Source organism: Volvox carteri (genome assembly GCF_000143455.1).
Source record: "Volvox carteri f. nagariensis unplaced genomic scaffold VOLCAscaffold_38, whole genome shotgun sequence".
Taxonomy (NCBI): Eukaryota; Viridiplantae; Chlorophyta; class Chlorophyceae; order Chlamydomonadales; family Volvocaceae; genus Volvox; species Volvox carteri.
In genome coordinates, this window is record NW_003307581.1 from 326,716 (window position 1) to 344,336 (window position 17,621).

Consider the following 17,621-nt stretch of genomic DNA (forward strand, 5'->3'; position numbering starts at 1 on the left):
TATGCGAATGCTAGCAGGAGGCAGGAGGAGATACCGCCTGCACGGGATGGGATGGATAGAAGGTACGTAAGCGAAGGGTAAGGACTGCTAGGTCATGTGGGGGGGGGGAAGGGACTCGGTCAACAGATGGTCGCGAAGTGTGGAAGTAGGTCAAGTGGCCGGACTTAAGGTGTGAGATGTTCTGGACCTATGGCTGCATATGTTGTTGTGTGGAATACCTGGCTCACATGATGTTTTGGGCGAGATTGCAGTAGGTGACGAGCGACAACTTGCACGACCTTCTGGATAATGCTTAACGCTGTTGCTGCCACACCACGTCGGCAGAATCTCGCTTCGATTCGGAGCGGCGCCTGCGGGCTTTGGGTTTCTGCGCCAAGTGTCCCGCCGGTGTGTAGTACCGTGCAAGTTGTGGTGGTGGAACATTGTACGTACGATGGCATGACGAGGTGCATGAAACGACTGGAACATATATAAGACGAATTGGGATAGGACGGGACTCATCCGTAGAGCTTACATAATATAGTCAATGTATATAGCTGCATACAGCGAACCGTCAAATATTCTTTCAGCCTCCTTTGGATAGTCCGGAAGGCGGGAAAGATGACATCGGGGATGCTGTGCGGATATGGTGTACTTAGAAGTCCAAAAAATAGTCGGTTATGGCCGAAAAAGTATATAAAAATGGATCAATCACTCACAACTCACAGATGCAAGCGCAGCTGTCCTCCGGGTTGGTTGTCTGTCAAGCCAACCCCGCAAGCACGCCGCGTGCGTGCCTTAACAATGCGGAGTCGTGTAAACAAGGTATTGTGAAAGGTCAGGTCTCGCCATGATCGGCAGATAGCCCAGCAGCACCATGCCTCCACATGCCATGTATTAAGCGCGTAGCATTGCGCTATACTGGCCCTGGTGGTAGGGCCCGGCAGTCGGCGGCCACGGCTGCTGCTGCGGAGCGCATCGTGGCCAAGTGTGCGCGAGCTATCGGCGGAAGATCTGCCTCCTGGTCTACCCAACGGCATACCTGCAGCACAAAAAGGGTACGTTTCTGGGTATTGAGAATTTGCGTGAAGGGATGTAAACTTTTTAAATCCCTATGCAGACGGTTCTACAGCACGTAGCAGTTATGTAGACTCACCACCGGCTCCTCATGGCGCCAAGGCGGCGGCACCACCCATGCCCCGCCCCGCACACCGAACATCGCCGCCTGTGTAAGACCCATGAGTCGCAGGGAAAGGGAAAGTCGGCGGCACTGCGACATTGCTATATATGAGTCTCAGAGAGAAGCGTCAGATGGAGGCAAAGGCCTAATTCTCCCCCGTGAATATCCTGCACGCAGACGGGTGAGCGACAGGCAAAACACGGCCCACGGCACATCCACATCCACATCCATAAGAGGAAGATGCGACGGGCCCACGCCGCCGTACTCCGTACCCTGCAGTACCTGCAAGAGAGGCTCTAGCCCGAAGCTGTCCTCATCCTCCTGAAAGAATCGCACGCCGCGGCCCTGCTGCGCCTGTGTCCGCGGGCCACTGTACAACGTCCCGCGCAGCGCCTGACGGTTGTCCTGCCGAATGCCTGCGGTTTATAGGTTTTAAGTTTCAGGCGTGCCTTTACGACTACTAAGCCGTGCGACTACCTGCTTTGTTCTTAGGAAGCGAAGTCCGATGGAGGATCCAGGATCTTGCCTGGTCTTGTAACTTGACACAACACCACGTATTTTGCCCATATCTCTTCTCCCGGCTCGTTGATTATACGACACGGGACGACGCGACGCGGCACCGCACAGCACAGCACCGCACCGCATGGCTAGGTTTCATTCTTTAAAAGAATCCCGGTAAGTGCATGGTGCACAGTGGCGCTCCCAAGCCAGCTCACCCTTCTTGTATGACTTCTCCTCTTCCGTCAGCTCGGGAAGTGCCAAACTGACGGTCAGGCAGCGCCCCATGCGGCGACGGGCGGCAGGTTCATGGCACGCCGCTGCCGCCGGCGCCGCCACCACCCGTGCCGCCTGCAACACCGCTGGGCTTGCACTGCTGGACGCCGCCGCCGCTGCTGCACTCGGCGCCGGTGCCACAGCAGCCCGCGGCGGAGCCCCGCCACCACCCTCGTCACTTAGGCTCCAGCTGCTGAGCTCCGGGACTACGGGCTGGTAAGTGGCGGGCCGCCGCGCAGCCTCGGTGCTGCGAGTGAGGGGTAGCAGGATAGGGGTGTAAGCTGCGTGGCAGGTGGCCAACGCAGCGCATGTATCATAATGACATCGCCGCCCTCCCCGCACACGTACCTGTTCCACCAGTAGTGCCGTTCGAGGTGCAGCCCCACGCCGCGCACCGCCACAGCCATTCTGCGAGGCTCCACATCAACGGTCACGTCCTCTGCTCGGACCCACCACGGCAGCGCGATCTCCAACACGACCTGGACGCCGCGTGCTGCATATTTAGAGAGGCTTATATAGAGAGAGGCTTTGCTGCTCACGATTCACTTCGGGCAAACCAACCAGTCTATCATGCATGCAGGAAGCCGCAGACACCGGGACAGGAAACACCCTCAAGCCAGGGTAAAGGCCTCGGGCAGTAAGATTGGGAGCCATGAATGCGCTTTCGCAATCCCGGGTTGGGCGTCGCAGCTGCCGTAGGGGAAGAAGGACAGTAAAACGCAAATGCCGCACCTCGTCCGACAGCTGGGTCAATTTGTAAGGGGGCGGCAGAGATCGAGCACCGTCGCTGTCCCCCACAAAGAGACGGCGCCACCAGGAAGAGGGGGCCACGCTGCCGCCGCCGCCGCCAGCGCATCCGCCGTTGCCCCAGGCCCACGCCATCGGTGCGCCCCGCCGGTCATCTGACATGCGTGGCTTGCTGCACCCCACCGCAAGCTGCGGTGCCTTTGTCAGAACTACAAACGCAAAGAGCCCGTCAGCCGTCCTGTCTAGGATAAACACGCAAGCACACACATATACACGCACATGCAACTTTGTTGCGGCCGTGCCACAAAAATTGCATCCTTTGAACTAACGTAACCGTACCCGGTGGGTAGCGCTACTAACACATGCAGCAAACATGGAGGAGCACAACGTTCGGGGGTTGTGCGGAGGCTACCCTGCTCCTGTTCACTGAGGTCACTTGTTTCCACCCGCACTGCCTCCCTCCCGCTAAGGTTAATCTGGGACATTGCGGCTTCGCAATGTAACGCTAAGCACCTGTGAACTTCCAAGGGCGCTTCCGGGTCGAGGGCTCCTTCCAGGGCTCTATGCACCACAGGCAGGCCGCCGGCGGGTCCCAGTCGCAGCACGCCGCTCCGCACCTCCACCTGAACCGCCCGGTCATGCCTCCCTGCGGTCCGCAGGGTCACATGGGCCGTCAAAGGGAGGAGAGCAGGGCAGCGGGGCTATGAGCGGCGGCTGCGAGTGAATATATACTGTAGAGAACCTAAAAGAGAGAGGGTGAGAGAGAAAGAGAAGGCACTGACGCCGCTTGCACTGCAGAAGATAGCTCGTTCTGTTCTGTTCTGTTCTGTTCTGGTTGTATCGTGGCTCCCGAAAAGGAGACCCGTGTACAAAGTGGAGTAATCCGCGATGTCGTGGAAGGTGCGGGTTACATCATTGAATCCATCGGCCTCATGGAGCCCATTGAGTCCACACCAGCCACAAGTTACGCCCCATCCCTCACACATTGAAACGCACCGTTAGGCAGGTAGCAGGCCATCACCACGTGATGCTCCGTCTGTGTCCACATGTACAGCCGGCCCAAGACGGGATCGTAGCGGACCTGCCGTGTTCGCGCGCCAATTGCACATTGAAGATGTGGGGATGACCTTGACATGACGGCTTCGACAGGGCATCGATGGCTAACGCACGACACAGTTGGGTGGCCTACACCACACGCAAGGAGTGTATGTACCTGGTGGTCGTGTCTTGCAGCCGCCAGTGCCGCCGCCTCGTTGAAGGACCTCAGCTCCCGCAGCTGGGCCTCAGTGCGGTGGTGTGGGTCGGAGGTGGTCAATCTGGGGAACAGTGGCGAGGAAACGGCCGTGACAGACAAAAGAGCGGAGGCGAAGGCGAAGACAAAAGAGGAAAAGAAGTAGAAGAAGAAAAAGAAGAAGAAGGATTAGAGGTGCCGGGCAAGGTGGAGGATGAATGGGGGTATAGATAGTGAGAAAGGTAGGGCGCTGGAGAGCGAGGGGCATGAACCGCGTAGCCAACCATTCGGGATCCCTCCCTGGGTTTGTCCCCCAGTGCCTCGCGGGTGGATGCTGGCCCTCTAGTTCTAGCCTGATGCCTGCACACCCAACTGGGTTCTCCCGCTAACCTAATCGCGCGAGTAGGTGTCAACCTGAAACCGACATCCTGCACCGACCTGCGGTCGTCCTCCAGGCGTTTAGCCTCCATCTCTCGCCGACCCAGGCGCTCCAGCATGGACCCACGGGTCACCACCAGTGGCCAATGGAGCGGATGGCTGCCCTGTGCGTGCATAAGGGGCGAAAGGACCAATGTGCAAGTGGGAAGCGAGAGCGGCGGGGTGCACACTGCGCAGCTTTACCAACCAATGAAACTGAGACTGGTTAGGGCTGTCTGTCCTTGTACTTGCTGCCCGTACCCATGTCCCTACCCATGCCGCTGGGCGCTCCGATCGGCCCTATCCCGCACGTTTCCCACTGGCTCATACACAAGCCACACGTAAGCCACACGCCACAGGGCTATTTCCCCAAACTTCCGTGACTTTCAGCGTAGTTTTTTAATCAGCCTAATGATCAACGTCACCCTTCCCTTAATGTTGGGAAACTCACTCTACCCCTCCTCCACACTTTCTCGCATGTTTTTTACCCTTCCGTCCTCCGTCCCTGTGCCGCCCAGGCCCCCCTCACCCACGCACCCTCCAGTGCTGTCTGCGCGCACAGAAGCTGCAGAAGGGCATCCCACACACAGAACAGTCGCGGGTGGCGGGCCGGCTGCAGAGCTCACAGGTCACCACCAACTGGCAACTGGGCACCACAGCGGCAGCTGCAGCCGCAGCGCCACCGCTGGCGACGGCTTCAGCAACACACCGCGCCTGCAGCTCCGCCAGCAGTGCACCCTCACCCCCGCAGGACTGGCCACCCAATGTTACAAAGGTTAATAGGGGCCGGCGGAATCGGAAAAGGAATGGAATTGAAGGAGGACGTGACCAACTCGTTCGATGAAGATTCCATCGAGAGCTGCAGCACTAGGGGCTGTATAGTACGGCACGGCATAGTACGGCTGAGGACCGGCTTCCTGACGGCGACCCAGAATCATTTGAAGTGGGTCTCTAAGCCGTTCACTCATTCACTTCCCTTCCTTGGCTCACCCTCTGGCGATCCTGGTGCATGTACTGGTGCAAGTAGTCGTACGCACAAGCGTCGTACGTGGCGCGACGGCGCGAATCGCCCAGCACTGCCCAAGCGTCCTGAACACGAGCAAAAGCAGCGGCGCTGCCGCCCTTGTCTGGGTGCCAGCGTCGGGCGGCATCCCGGTACGCCTGAGGGTGATCGGTGTTTAGGACAGCGGGCCGCGTGCCTGAGCGTTCACATGTTGCGCACACGCTCTTCAGAGGATTTGCCGCGAGGGGGAGCGTATCAGAACGCCAGCTGGCAAGGTTTGCAGTGGACCAAGGAAAGGCCCACCGTTCAGCTGCAGTACCCGACGTCATGATGGGGGTTTAAGGCTTCGGCCTGTTGCGGGGACTTGGGCTTCGGTCCGTACCGTCGAGGAGACCTTATGGGCAGTCTGCCGCCACGCCACGGCGTATTTTTATTCACCTGAAACCCTAAAACCCTAAAACCCATGCCCACTGTAACATGACGTATTCACCCTGCTCACCCGCTTTATTTCCCCCTGTCCGGCTCCGAAGTCCAACCCCAGGACAGCATAGTGGCTGGCAGTCGCCGGCCATTCCCAGCGGGGATGCGACCCCATCCCTCCCCGGGGACGCGGCGTGATGCCCCCTGTGCTGCCGTAAAGATAATGATGATCAGTAACCCCGATCTAGCTGCGGCTGGCCTCGGCTTACGCAGGAAGAAGAAGGCACGTCCCGTCACCGCCACCGCAAGAAGGCAGCCGTGCAGGATTACAAAAGCTGCACTTCGTACCTACCCCAGGGGTTGCAGCCCTGGGGGGCAAAACTACTGTTGGAAGAGGTGTCCGGAATTCTCAATTAGAAGCGGTGCCCGGAAGACGGTTTCCTTGTTTTTTGCCAGCCAACGACGCTGCAACTGCTTCGAAGAATGGACAGGTGCAGCGGAGGTGGTACGTCTTGAATTCGCTTGGAGCCGTGTATTCTTGCGAGGTAGCTGCTCGGGTGGCTGCGGGTTCATCCCAGATAGCAGGGCACTGCCCGAGGTACTACGTGTGTGTCTGATGCGTTCTGGGCTGGTTCGCAGGTGGCCGGGCGATCCGAACGCCTGTGGATGCGTCCTAGGTGCCTTCGTCATAGGTGACGCGGTACAAAGCGGTACAATTGCTGCCGTATCGCGCCATCTGCGTACAAGTACTGGTTTGTCTAAATTGAATTGCGCGCTGGCCGTGAGAGAGCGGGGGGGGTTGGGGACTGCGACTGCGTAAAACGGGACGGGGGCCCCGCAAGTCAACAAACAGTTGGACGTGCACGGGAATCGTTTTGTCGGGTGGGACGACATCCGAATTAACGCTCGCTCGCCTCGATTCAGTTTTCTAGGAAATCCCGAGCATTTTTGTCATGTCCAAGACCTTGCCAACGATTTACAACAAGCATGCAATAGGCGGTTTGAGAGTTAGGCGCATCTGGAAGGGGCTTGGGACGGTTCACCACGAATAGGTGCAACGGCTGTGATTGCACGATGGAACGCGGTCGTAACGTCAACTCAATGCTAACGCGCCGTCTTGTATGCCTAACTGTATCAACGGCATTAACATCGTGTTTGGTGCTCACGTTATTCCGCATTGTACATGTGTGGCGTATGGTAGTGGCGTATTGCTCCATCTGCCGTGATGTATGGCTTCGAGCTGCTTGCTGCTTTTGCTCGGTGCTGGTGTACGAAACGGACGGGCTGGGGCGCCATAACCTCCAAACAGGGGGGAAGGGAAAGAAGTCCCCGGGCATGCAGACCACTCAGCCAAGAGATGTAAAGCAAGCGACATTACATTAAGCTATCCTTTTTAAGCTGGTCATGGACGCGATGAATGCAAAGTACGGCATGAAGAGTTGCGGAGCAGTGGTGGAAAGCGATACGTGTGATTGCGATGTACGATCTGCTGAGGACGAGAGCTTTTCTGTACCACATACCGACAGCGGATTTTTGCATACCGGCACGGTAGCACCCGTGGATTCGAATGAGATTATATTTGATCCTCCCAGGTGGTGTTTCCATCACAGGTGGTGTCCATATCCAAATACTGTATATGGCCGATGTAGGCCGGGATGTAGGGGTATCAGGGCGACCACTGCATCACGGCTCGGACAGCACCATGGACCAGAGGTACTCCGCCTGCACTGCACAAATCCGAAGGGATGCCCAAAATACGGCCCACATAGAAGGGGGAACAAGGAAAACGATCAAGGAAGAGGGAGTTAGCCAACCAGGGCCACCCCACCCCTGTCAGGCACTAACCGCCAAAGCCAAAGCCACCATTCCGTGGGGACGACTCGGAGCTCTCGACGACTTTGCAGGGCAGGGGGGCTCATGAGGAGCCACGAGCGAGCCGGACGAGAAATCGGTTAACCACTGAGACCAGATCCACTCTGCGCCCTTGTTGTTCTCTTACCCTGCTTCCCGCGCGGCGTCCCTTACCCAACTACCTATAGCGGCTTTTCACTGTTTATTTTACTCAACTACTTGCGCACAATCTTGCAGGATGGGTTACGACGCAAGGGCCTGAGATTTTTGGGTCCTAGGGGCCAAACATCACTGTAAACCGCAGCTCTTCGCTCCCGTCGGTGTACGGCAAGAACGGCGGTGCGGAGTTCTGGCCGTTCTCGATTGGTTTCACAATAAGCTCATCCACTTCGTTACGTATCAGGGATGAGGATAATGTATATTCGTTTTGCACGTTTTCCATGAGTGCGCGACTACGACCGGCTAGTAACTCGGTTATTGTTTGCGATGAAGTCAAAGAGACGGCCGTATTTCCCACTCTGGTGTAGCGCACGAAGTTGACAGGTATAGCTGCTGTACATTATGTCCTTATCGATACTATTCGATGAAATGTAACTGCATATGCATTTGCACATTGCAGCCGAAGCTGTCACTCCTGGCAGAGTGTTAACTTTGCTGAACATGATACTGCGACCAAGTGTGCCCTTATCAATTCATACGTTTTCACTTTATTAAATGGTCAATAAAGAGGAGCCCGACTACGTCGTCCTGGCTTGCACAATGAAGTCTCAAGCTATCAGTTTCCAGGTTATCGAGTCAGATGGAATCCTTAGAGCCATATTTAGCCACAAATTAGCATAGGAGCCTAAGAAGCTGGCATGGCGGGAACACGAGAGCAGATGGAGGTCGCCAGCCGGCAGCAAGCTCTCGTGGACTGGGCAGCTGTCGACGAGGAAATTCAGTCCGTCCCTGCTGATTACCGGGAGGTGATTTTTCACCCCTTAAAACACGTGGTCGAAGTCTTCAGCGCGCCGGACCCACAGGGCTTGACGCAGGAGGTGCGTAGCATCGCATGAGCAGCCCAGCGCTCATGCGTCATCTTGCATGTCTGTTGGGCCAGGTTTTGGGACAGGCAGGAGCAATCGGCCCCTTGTATTCCAGGCGCTACGGCAGCGGCCCATGGGTCTGTATATATGCCTGTGCGCCGGTACACCCTCTGCCACTCCGCACAAACCGCACAATCCACCAAGCTGAGCATACCAGTGCGAGCCATACAAGCCTAATCCCCTCCATGCCTTTCTTGTATCTATTCTCCCCTTCCCTGCTGCCTCCTTTGCTGAATCCACACATGTCCACCCCTAACCTGGTGCCCACAATCACCTGCTCCAGCTTGCCGCAGCTACTTACAAGAGCTTACAATCCACGCGCAGGCGCCAATCCTCACTCCTTTCTTTCCCTCCTCCGCTCCCTGCCGCACTTTTTACAACGTTTGCCCTGCAGCTTCGCGATGCTTCTGAGCGCCTTGGTCACCAGCTTGACGTGGTGGTGGAGGGCTACCATGCAGGCTTCGCGCGCTCCATCCAAAACTACTCCCACATCCTGCAGCTATTCCAGGAGTCCAAGGAGCAGGTGCGCGGCAAGCGGCGCGGCACCGTGTGGGGGCAGTTGGTGCTCGATAAGCAGCTAGCTGAGAGGCGACCTTGCGCTGGCTGGCTGGCTGTTCGACTCAACTTCGACATGCCTATCCCCCCACCCTCCACCTGGGTCTCCGCTTCCCACAGCCACTGGGGTGGGTGGGCTGTGTCCGTCTTTCCGTCAACCCGCCTCACCCCCATCCGCCCAGTCGGCAATCCATCCGTGGGATTCCCGCCCTCTCCCCCCTTCCTCCCGTCTCTCCCCTGGCACCAGCTTTACTCGTCTGTGGTTCATCTTCCCCCTCCCCCCTCCCCCCGCGGCCGCTCGTGGTTCGTCTTTTCCCCCCTCCCCCCTCCCCCACCTCCTTCTAGGTGGACGCTCTGAAGCGCTCTCTCGCGGACGCAGCCAAGCAGCTCGGAGCGCAGTCCCGCTACCTCAACTCGCAGGTGAGGCAGCATGGGGCCCGTAGTGAGAGCGGTCCGCCAGGGGCTGGCTAGCCCCAATGTGCGCCACAAGATGCAGAGGATGCTGCTGCCTCACGGACTCCTCCCGAAAGCGCACTCCACTCCACCCCACTCCACCCCACTCCACCAACACACACATACCCACACTCGTATCTCAGAGTACACCTTAATAACGTACACCCTCTTTACCAACCCACTCATGTCCTGTGTGTGCGGGTGCGCGGGTCGCCCACTGTGGCCGCAGTGGCGCAAGACGCTATCCCTGGAGTCGTCTCTTCGGCTGCTGGCGGATATCGGCACGGTGGTGGAGGTACCCACCAGCGTGGATGCGGCATTGGGAGCCCGGGTAAAACCCCCCGTCCGTGTGTATGTGCGTGCGTGCGTGTGTGTGTGTGTGTTTATTCCCACCCGGCCGGCGCCCTCTCATTTTGATCCCCAGGCCAGGGGTAGGGGCTAGTAGGGTCTAGGGCCGACCCTGACGGCTGGAGATGTATGCTTGTGTGTATGTATATATGTATGTGTGTGTGGACGACAGCCTTATTGCCTTGCTGTTGTTTCCCAAGATCCATTTCCGCCGTGCCTGCCGTACGCGCCGGCGGCACTTGGAGCTAGGGTTCCCCATCCTTTCCGTAGCCTTTGCCCTCTCTTCCGTTTCACGTGTTCAGCTTCCGAGGGACATCCTTCCGGGTTTCGCAGCTCCCTCGGGTCCGGTCTCAGCCGCCTCATTGCTGTTCGACTCATTTTACTGCCGCTCCTGCTGCCGCTGCTCCCGCTGCTGCCGCTGCTTCCCCCCACTTTCCCGCACTAACCCCCACCCGTCCTAACCCAATCCCGCCAGGATTGGCCCCGCGCCGTGTCCTGTCTGCTGGAAGGCGCCACCCTGCTCGCGCACGAGGAGCTCCGGCGGGTGGGGGCCCTGCGCAAACTGAGATCCGATATGGTCTCACTGGCCGGCTGGATCCAGGATCAAATGATGGACGAGCTCACGGCGCGGATATTTAGCGGATCTCGCGCCTCTACCTCCTCCTCCGCCGCCGCCGCCGCGGCGGCTGAAGGCGGCCCGGTCGGCCTGCCAGGCGGTGGCGGCGGCGGTGCCGGCACGGGAGGCAGGTCCACGGGGGTGGGAGGTGGGCTGGCGCCTTCCTTAGCGGTGCTGGGGCCTGGGCGCGAACCGCGGGCCCGGAGGGGTCCCGGCGGCGGTGGTGGCGGTGGTGGTGGTGCGCGGCCCGGTGGATCGCTGCAGCTGGCGGGGCGGCAGCAGCTAGTACCGAGCTGGCGACGAAAGGGTCCGGAGCCGGCGTATAAGCTGGTGACGGTGAGGAGAAGAAGCCGGTGGCGGGAGGGAGACCGGGAACCGGGAGGAGAGGGACGGGCGGGGGAAAGAGCGGCTGGGGCGTCCAGGGAGAGGGAAGTGTAGGGGGGTGGAGTTCTGTTCAGGAAAACAGGAGAGAATTGAGGGGGTTATAATGGCTGGGGGGGGGGGTTGTCTGGGTGGGCTGTCTACCAGGTCATTTGCGTCGCACAGGCGGTTGCCCCGCCTTTCCCACCCCATGCTGCTGCCTTTCCCGCCCTCCCCGGCCGCCGCAGCCAATTCCATCCCCTGCTGCTGCTACTGCTGCCACTGCTGCAGCAGCTGCTACTGCTACTCCCACTGCTGCTACTGCTGCTGCTCCTACAGCCTGTCTTTACACGCAACCCGACAGCTCCCCGATGTTTCCTTCCCTGCAAACCTTTACATTCCAACCCTAACCAACTTAACCACCCCAGGTGATGAACCAAAGGCTGACCGCTCCCCCCCCCCCGACACCCGCCAGTGGCTCGTCTGACCCCCCGACAACCCCCCCTCCTCCGGTGTAAATTGCAGGAGACCCTGAAAAACAGCCGTTCCGCCTCCCAGGAGCTCCGCAGCGCATTAACCCTGGGCTCCGGGGCCCTGTCCGGGCCGGGGCCGGGATCCGGGCTGGTGACCCAGGGCCAGGGAGGGGCCTCGGCGGCGCCGCTGGGCGGCCTTGCAGTCGGAGGTGCCGCCCGTACAGGCGGCAGTGGGGCTGGGGGTGGAGGTGGGGGTGGAGGTGGTGATATTTCCGTGGATGTGGATGTCGCCATGCGCCATGTATCCACGCGGGAGCTGGTGGCGTGTCTGGCACAGGTTGGGGCTTAGGGGGGCGTGGGAGTCGGGGTGGGGGAGGGGTGGGGGTCGGGGTGGAGGACGGATGGTGGAGGGGCGGTGGTCGGGATGGGGGAGGGGTGGGGGAGGGGTTTGGGTTGATCAGGGCGTGGGGAATGTAGTGAAGTACTAGTAGTGGGTAGTGGCGGACTGTTACCCCTGTTGCTTTGCAGGGGTATAACGCCCTCGCGGATAATGTTACGGGCCCTGGCTCAGCTCTACCAGCTATCTCAGCAAAGGCGGCTAGGCTTTGGGGGCGCGGGTGTGGGTGTGGGAGTAGGGTGTTTGATTTGCCTTGGGAAGGGCCCGGGTGTGGTGGCCCGCCGGGGTTGCGAAGCAACAGAGCACAGCTGGCACACAGCTCTCAATATGCGACATATGCGGCAGCAATATGAATATATACATTTCTGTCTGCTGTGCTCTAATCACGGACACGGACAGTTAGCTCCAGCTCTTGCAGCTCGAGCCCCTTAGGGCATTCTTTGAATGTTCGTAGTCCGCAGGTTTTCCCAGCCACTTGCAACAGCCCAGATCGCATCCGCATATCTCTTTCCCCCGCCCTTTCCTGCCTGTCCCAGAGCACCACCGTCGGACTCAGGCAGCCGGGGCTTACCCGGGTTTGGATGTGATTGGTGCTTTGGTGTCGGCAGTTTTTACCCTTCGCTGCTTTGTTTTTGCACCGTGTGATTCCCAACGCATTAACCCATATACCCATCCTAGCCACCACCACCACCACCACCATGCGACATAACCACCGCCATGCAAGCGCCACCGCGGTGCCAACGCCCACCACCACCGCAGGTTGGCGGGGTGATGGAGGCCAAGCAGCACGTGGCCAAGAAGGCACGTCCTGAGGTAGGTGGGCGAGTGGGCGGGAGGCGGTGGATGAGCGGCCACACAAAGCGCTGTTTGCGTGTGGGAACACATGTACTGCAAACCTACATTCAACCATACACCATCACACTTACATACATGCATGCGTGCATACAAACAGACAAACAGACAGACATCACTCTTTACTTGTGGGTCAACTCGCCCGGGTTCCCAGATGCGGGCGCTCATCCGTCACAGCGTGGAGGTATTCGCCATCCGGACGGGAGCTCATGCAGCAGCAAGTGGTGGTGGTGGAGGTGCGGGAGGAGTTCCGCGCGGTGGCGGTGTGGGAGGTGGTCTTGGCGGTGCCGGCGGTCCGCCTCTCAGTCCGGCTCAGAGGGTGCTGGCGCAGCGGCTGGTGGCGCATGTGGGGGAGACGTGCGTGCAGGTGCGTGCAGTGGTAGTGGGTGGGGTGGGTGGGTAGTGCACCGCCAACATTATCATCATTACCATCACCATCACCATTATCATCACCATTATCATTACCATCACCATTATCATCACCATTATCATCACCATCACCATTATCATTACCAATGATTATCACGGCCATCAGTTAGAAACCACGGTAACCTAAATTTTTCAATTGCACCATTATCACCATCGTCACTACCACCACAATCCCTCATCACCACCGTCGCCGCTGTACATCTCCCCCCTACTGTTCTTTTCCTTCCGATACACGCACCCCCAGAGTCCTCTCACCCCACCACTCCCTAGGTGCGCATGTTGGTACGATTAGGTGCAGGCAGGGGATTTTTTGGCAGCTTCAGCGTACGACAGCAGCCAATCCTAACACACATACGGGCCCCCCCCAAGATACATACGTACATGCGTACATACAACCCCACCCCCCGCAGGCCCTAGGGCGGCTCCACCATGTTTTGGGGGAGCTGGCCAACGCACCTGCCACCACGCAGAGCTCCGCTTTGGACGTCCTGATCACATCGCGCCAGGGAGGGGGGCCAGAAGGAAGAGGAGAGGATGGTGGGGGGGAGCTGCTGGTGCTGCAGCAGAGGAAGCAGAAGCGGCCACATGCAGGTGCAGGCGGAGGAGGTGGAGGCGGGCTGACGGCGCGGGAGCGGGCGGCTTACTTGAAGGAGGAGTACCAGAAGATGTGGGACGTGATGCAGGTGCGTCAGAGGGGGTTGGGTTGGCAGGGAACGTATGTGCGTGAGTGTGTCTTGTAAGCCCAGTGTGCGTGTGTGTATGTATGTATGTATGTATGTATGTATGTATGTGTTGGTGTTGCGCAGCGTGGGGAGTCAGAGGTGCCGGTAGTTACCTTTTTCAGATATCCGCTTTCTTGCTGCCCCCTTCTCTCTCTCTCTCCCTCTCCCTTCCTGGGGAGTTCGTTTCGTTGACCTACTTCCCCCCTTTTACTCTTAAGCTCCCCGGTGGTTGTTTCGTAGGAGGACTTGACACGCTGTGGAAGCCCTCTGTGCCCCGCCCTCGACCTTCTTGCAGGAGGAGCTGCAGCAGCTGATAGCAGATCTGCTGCAAACAGGTGCCGTACGAAGACGGCCCCCGAGGAGACATGGCCGGGAGCAGCAAAACACCGGCGGCGGTGTGTGGTCTTTGCTGTCGGACCTGAACCCGGTGCACTTCCTGGAGCAGTTGGCAGCGTTGGCGGAGAAGACGGCGGACCTGGCGGAGAGCGCGCTGGGAGGGGGAGGGGGAGGAGGAGGAGGAGGAGGAGCCGGAGGCGGCGGCGCACAGGGTAAGGCGCGCCTTCCCTTGTTGCTCCTTGCCGTGCTTGCTGCGGTTTGATTGTTGATGCTGGTCATCGATGGGTATGCCGCTGCGACAGCTGACGGCTGCTCGGCGGAATGGCTCCCCCCCCTGTAGCCGTGAGCAGCAGAAATACTTTGTTTGTTTGTTCTTGATTTTCCTGTTACCACGGCCATGACTGCTGCTGCTGCTGATCCCGCCGAGAGCATATCATGCATGCAAGCCCGGCAGGTTCTGGCGGTCTTCTGCCTAGCCTTACGAATCCTGCATCTAGCTACATCGGGCCTTGCGCTCTTTACCCCCCCCCTTGCGCTGCCTGGGAATGAATTGTGGGGCTATATCGACCATATCATTCGCAGGTGCCCGTCCGCAGCCACAACAACAACAACAGCAACAGCAACAACAGCAGCAGCAGTCCCAGCAGCAGTCCCAGCAACAAGTGGTCGCAGGAGGGCCCAAGCGGCCTCCGGGCGGGAGCCGGCTCACTTTTGGTTTCGATGTGACGATACCCGGTCTGACAGGGGACGCGGCGCAGGTGAGTGGTGTGTAAGGGGTGTAGGGAGGAGATGGAGGAGCTTTGAGGCGGGGAAAGTGGGAGCGGACACACTTATTGTGTGCGCATTTGTGCACACACACACACACACACACACGCGCGTGCGCGCTCTACATGCATCACATGGGTGACCCCTACACATGACGTCGGATCTGCCTTTGTCTCTTTTCCTCCCCCTCTTCCGTTGCAACCTCTGCGGCTACTTCGGTCCCTTGAGTGCAGTTTTTAGATCCCTTTGACTCCCCTTTGACTCCCCTTTGACTCCCCTTTGACTTCCCTTTGACTCCCCTTTGACTCTCCTTTGACTCCCCTTTGACTCCCCTTTGACTCCCCTTTGGCTCCCCTTTGACTCCCCTTTGACTCCCCTTTGACTTCCCTTTGACTTCCCTTTGACTCCCCTTTGACTCCCCTTTGACTCTCCTTTGACTCCCCTTTGACTCCCCTTTGACTCCCCTTTGACTCCCCTTTGGCTCCCCTTTGACTCCCCTTTGACTCCCCTTTGACTCCCCTTTGACTTCCCTTTGACTTCCCTTTGACTCCCCTTTGACTCCCCTTTGACTCCCCTTTGACTCCCCTTTGACTCCCCTTTGGCTTCTCCGGGCTGTCCCTGCTGCATTGCGGAGGACTGCAGCTGGGCGCGTTGGCGGCCTTGCGGGTGCGCGGCAATGACCCGGGAGGCTATGCTTCACTTCTACAGCGAGCGCTAGGTGCGTCTGAACCGCTCTGGGGTGATCTGGGATATGCGGAAAGGGGGGACGCGGCGGGTTTCCCGCGCCCCTCTTTTCCACCTCACCCAGCATCATCTTGCATCCCTGTTAAGTCCCCCTTCTAGGGGACATGAAATGCGTACTGGAGCCCCTTACGCCCTGCCCTGCCCTGCGCCGTCCGTCAACCAGCTGCCAAGCCCTCTCCCCCCTTTTTATCTTCAGCTGTTCTCCAGCTTCACTTGTTCGTGGTTCGTCTTTCCCCCCTCACCTTCACTGGCCTCCTGAGGAAGATCCGCTCCTCCCCCTCCCCTCCTTTCCCCTTTTTCGCTTCGCGTCAATCGACTATGCTTCGTCGTACCCCTCCGCGCCTCCACGCCTGTGTCCCACACGTACATGTGTGCTACCCCCCGACCCAGGCGAGGGCCCCACCAGCCTCCACCTCCTCGTGGACCTGTACCTGCCCGTGCTGAAACTGATCAGTCGAGCTGAGGACCTGCTACGACTGCCAACAGACCTACAGCAGGCGGGTGGCAGCAACGCCCCCGCAGCTACTGCTACTGCCACTGCTGCCCCCGTCAGCGGCCCCTCCTTCTCCTCTCCCTCGTCCACGTTGCTCCACATATCATCCCCGCCGTCAGGCCCTCCCCTTGTATCCAGCTGGCTACAGCACTACCTGGACGAGGTGGTGATGGAGCAGCTACTGCCGAAAATCTGGGTGGAGCTGCGGGGGAGGTGGGCGGGTGGGGTCGGGGACTGGTTCCGGGGCTTGGGGGGGGGTGGAGCGGAGATTAGAGGGTGGATGGGTGGAGGTAGGTGGAGGTAGGTGGAGGTAGGTGGAGGTGGAGGTAGACCTGCTGACTGATCTGTTGGACAACTTCCCGGCTGCGCTTTCCACGTCCGCAGTTGTACGGCAGCGCTGGAGGATGCCGAGGCCTTCCGGGCCCAGGTCGGCTTCAGCGCCGCCGCTGCGTCGGCGGCGACCTTGGCGACGGGCACCGGCGGCGGCACCAGCGCCAGCAGCTCCCCCACGTCCGCGATTTCCTCGCGTTCTGTGGTCCCCATTGCGCGGTTTATTGAGGGCGTGTTGCGGGAGCTGATGGCGGCTGCGGCCGCACTGCCGCCCTTCGCATCCGCGTTCCTGGCTATGGCTGAGCGCATACTGGCCCGCATGTTGGCGGCCTTCCTGGTGGGTCAATATGATGTGATTTCGCTCGGTGCTGAAGGTCTTGAAGGTGGGGGTGCGAGGGTCAGCTGCAGGGCGTATCCCTACGGGACGTCAACCTTGCCGGGTCTTGCCTGGAGGCGGGGGTCGTATGACTTGAGCACGGGCAGTTCAGCACGGGCAGAGCATTGGCGGCGTAGGGGCCAGAATCTGCGCTCACATTCGTTGTCCGTTTGTCCGTTGTCGTTTGTCCTCCGGAGCTTATTTCGTGTGCTCATTCGCACGCACACACTCTCGCACGTTCCCAGCCTCACCTCGGTTGAGAACCAATCCCGCATCCCGACCCCCACCCCCGCTCGCACCTTCACTCCTCAACCCGACAACTACCCCCCCTTCTCTCTCTCTCACACACACATTTTCACTAAGCCGCAACTCCCTCCCCTGCAGCACGAGGTCCGAGCGCTTTCCGTGGGTTGTCCCTCCACTCGGCTTGTCAGTCGCACGGATGTGTGCATGGGGATGGCGGCGGAGGGGGACGCGCTGCTGCTCAGGGAGCCGGTGGGGTTTGCTCCGCAGCCCAATGCACTGCCGGGTGCGCTGCCGGGCGGGCGAGCGACAGCCGCAGGGGGAGGGGGAGGAGGGGGAGGAGGAGCGGAAGCGGCCGGGGGTGGAGGGGCCTCCGCCTCCGCCTCGTCCTCCGCATCTGACTTGGTGGCGTTCCTGGTATCCCTCAGGACGCAGGTGCGTG

At 59.5% G+C, this 17,621-nt stretch overlaps 3 protein-coding genes across 3 annotated transcripts in view; 2 read left to right on the plus strand and 1 right to left on the minus strand.

The window, feature by feature from the left end:
• Positions 1-10: 10 nt before the first annotated feature.
• Positions 11-5,489, minus strand: dnj43 (molecular chaperone; the record flags this gene model as incomplete). The annotated part of the gene is made up of 12 exons (XM_002953778.1): positions 11-37; positions 1,136-1,204; positions 1,442-1,575; positions 1,876-2,180; positions 2,282-2,412; positions 2,666-2,852; positions 3,194-3,326; positions 3,677-3,761; positions 3,894-3,996; positions 4,350-4,453; positions 4,858-4,893; positions 5,319-5,489. Coding segments are annotated over 12 exons (1,485 nt in total), but the record flags the coding sequence as incomplete, so codon positions are not given.
• Positions 5,490-8,459: 2,970 nt separating this feature from the next.
• On the plus strand, positions 8,460-16,285 carry VOLCADRAFT_118467 (uncharacterized protein; the record flags this gene model as incomplete). The annotated part of the gene is made up of 14 exons (XM_002953707.1): positions 8,460-8,639; positions 9,082-9,210; positions 9,588-9,662; positions 9,925-10,026; positions 10,519-10,587; positions 10,645-10,807; positions 11,717-11,829; positions 12,649-12,702; positions 12,896-13,108; positions 13,581-13,853; positions 14,188-14,440; positions 14,811-14,986; positions 15,636-15,711; positions 16,128-16,285. Coding segments are annotated over 14 exons (2,034 nt in total), but the record flags the coding sequence as incomplete, so codon positions are not given.
• Positions 16,286-16,399: 114 nt separating this feature from the next.
• VOLCADRAFT_94555 (uncharacterized protein) overlaps positions 16,400-17,621 on the plus strand; it is a gene marked incomplete at both ends in the record, with an annotated part of 10,905 nt that continues 9,683 nt past the window's right edge. The window contains 4 exons of the mRNA XM_002953708.1: positions 16,400-16,443; positions 16,615-16,897; positions 17,321-17,365; positions 17,450-17,614. Of these exons, the coding sequence (XP_002953754.1) occupies positions 16,400-16,443; positions 16,615-16,897; positions 17,321-17,365; positions 17,450-17,614 (537 nt within the window). The remainder of the gene's footprint in view (positions 16,444-16,614; positions 16,898-17,320; positions 17,366-17,449; positions 17,615-17,621) is intronic.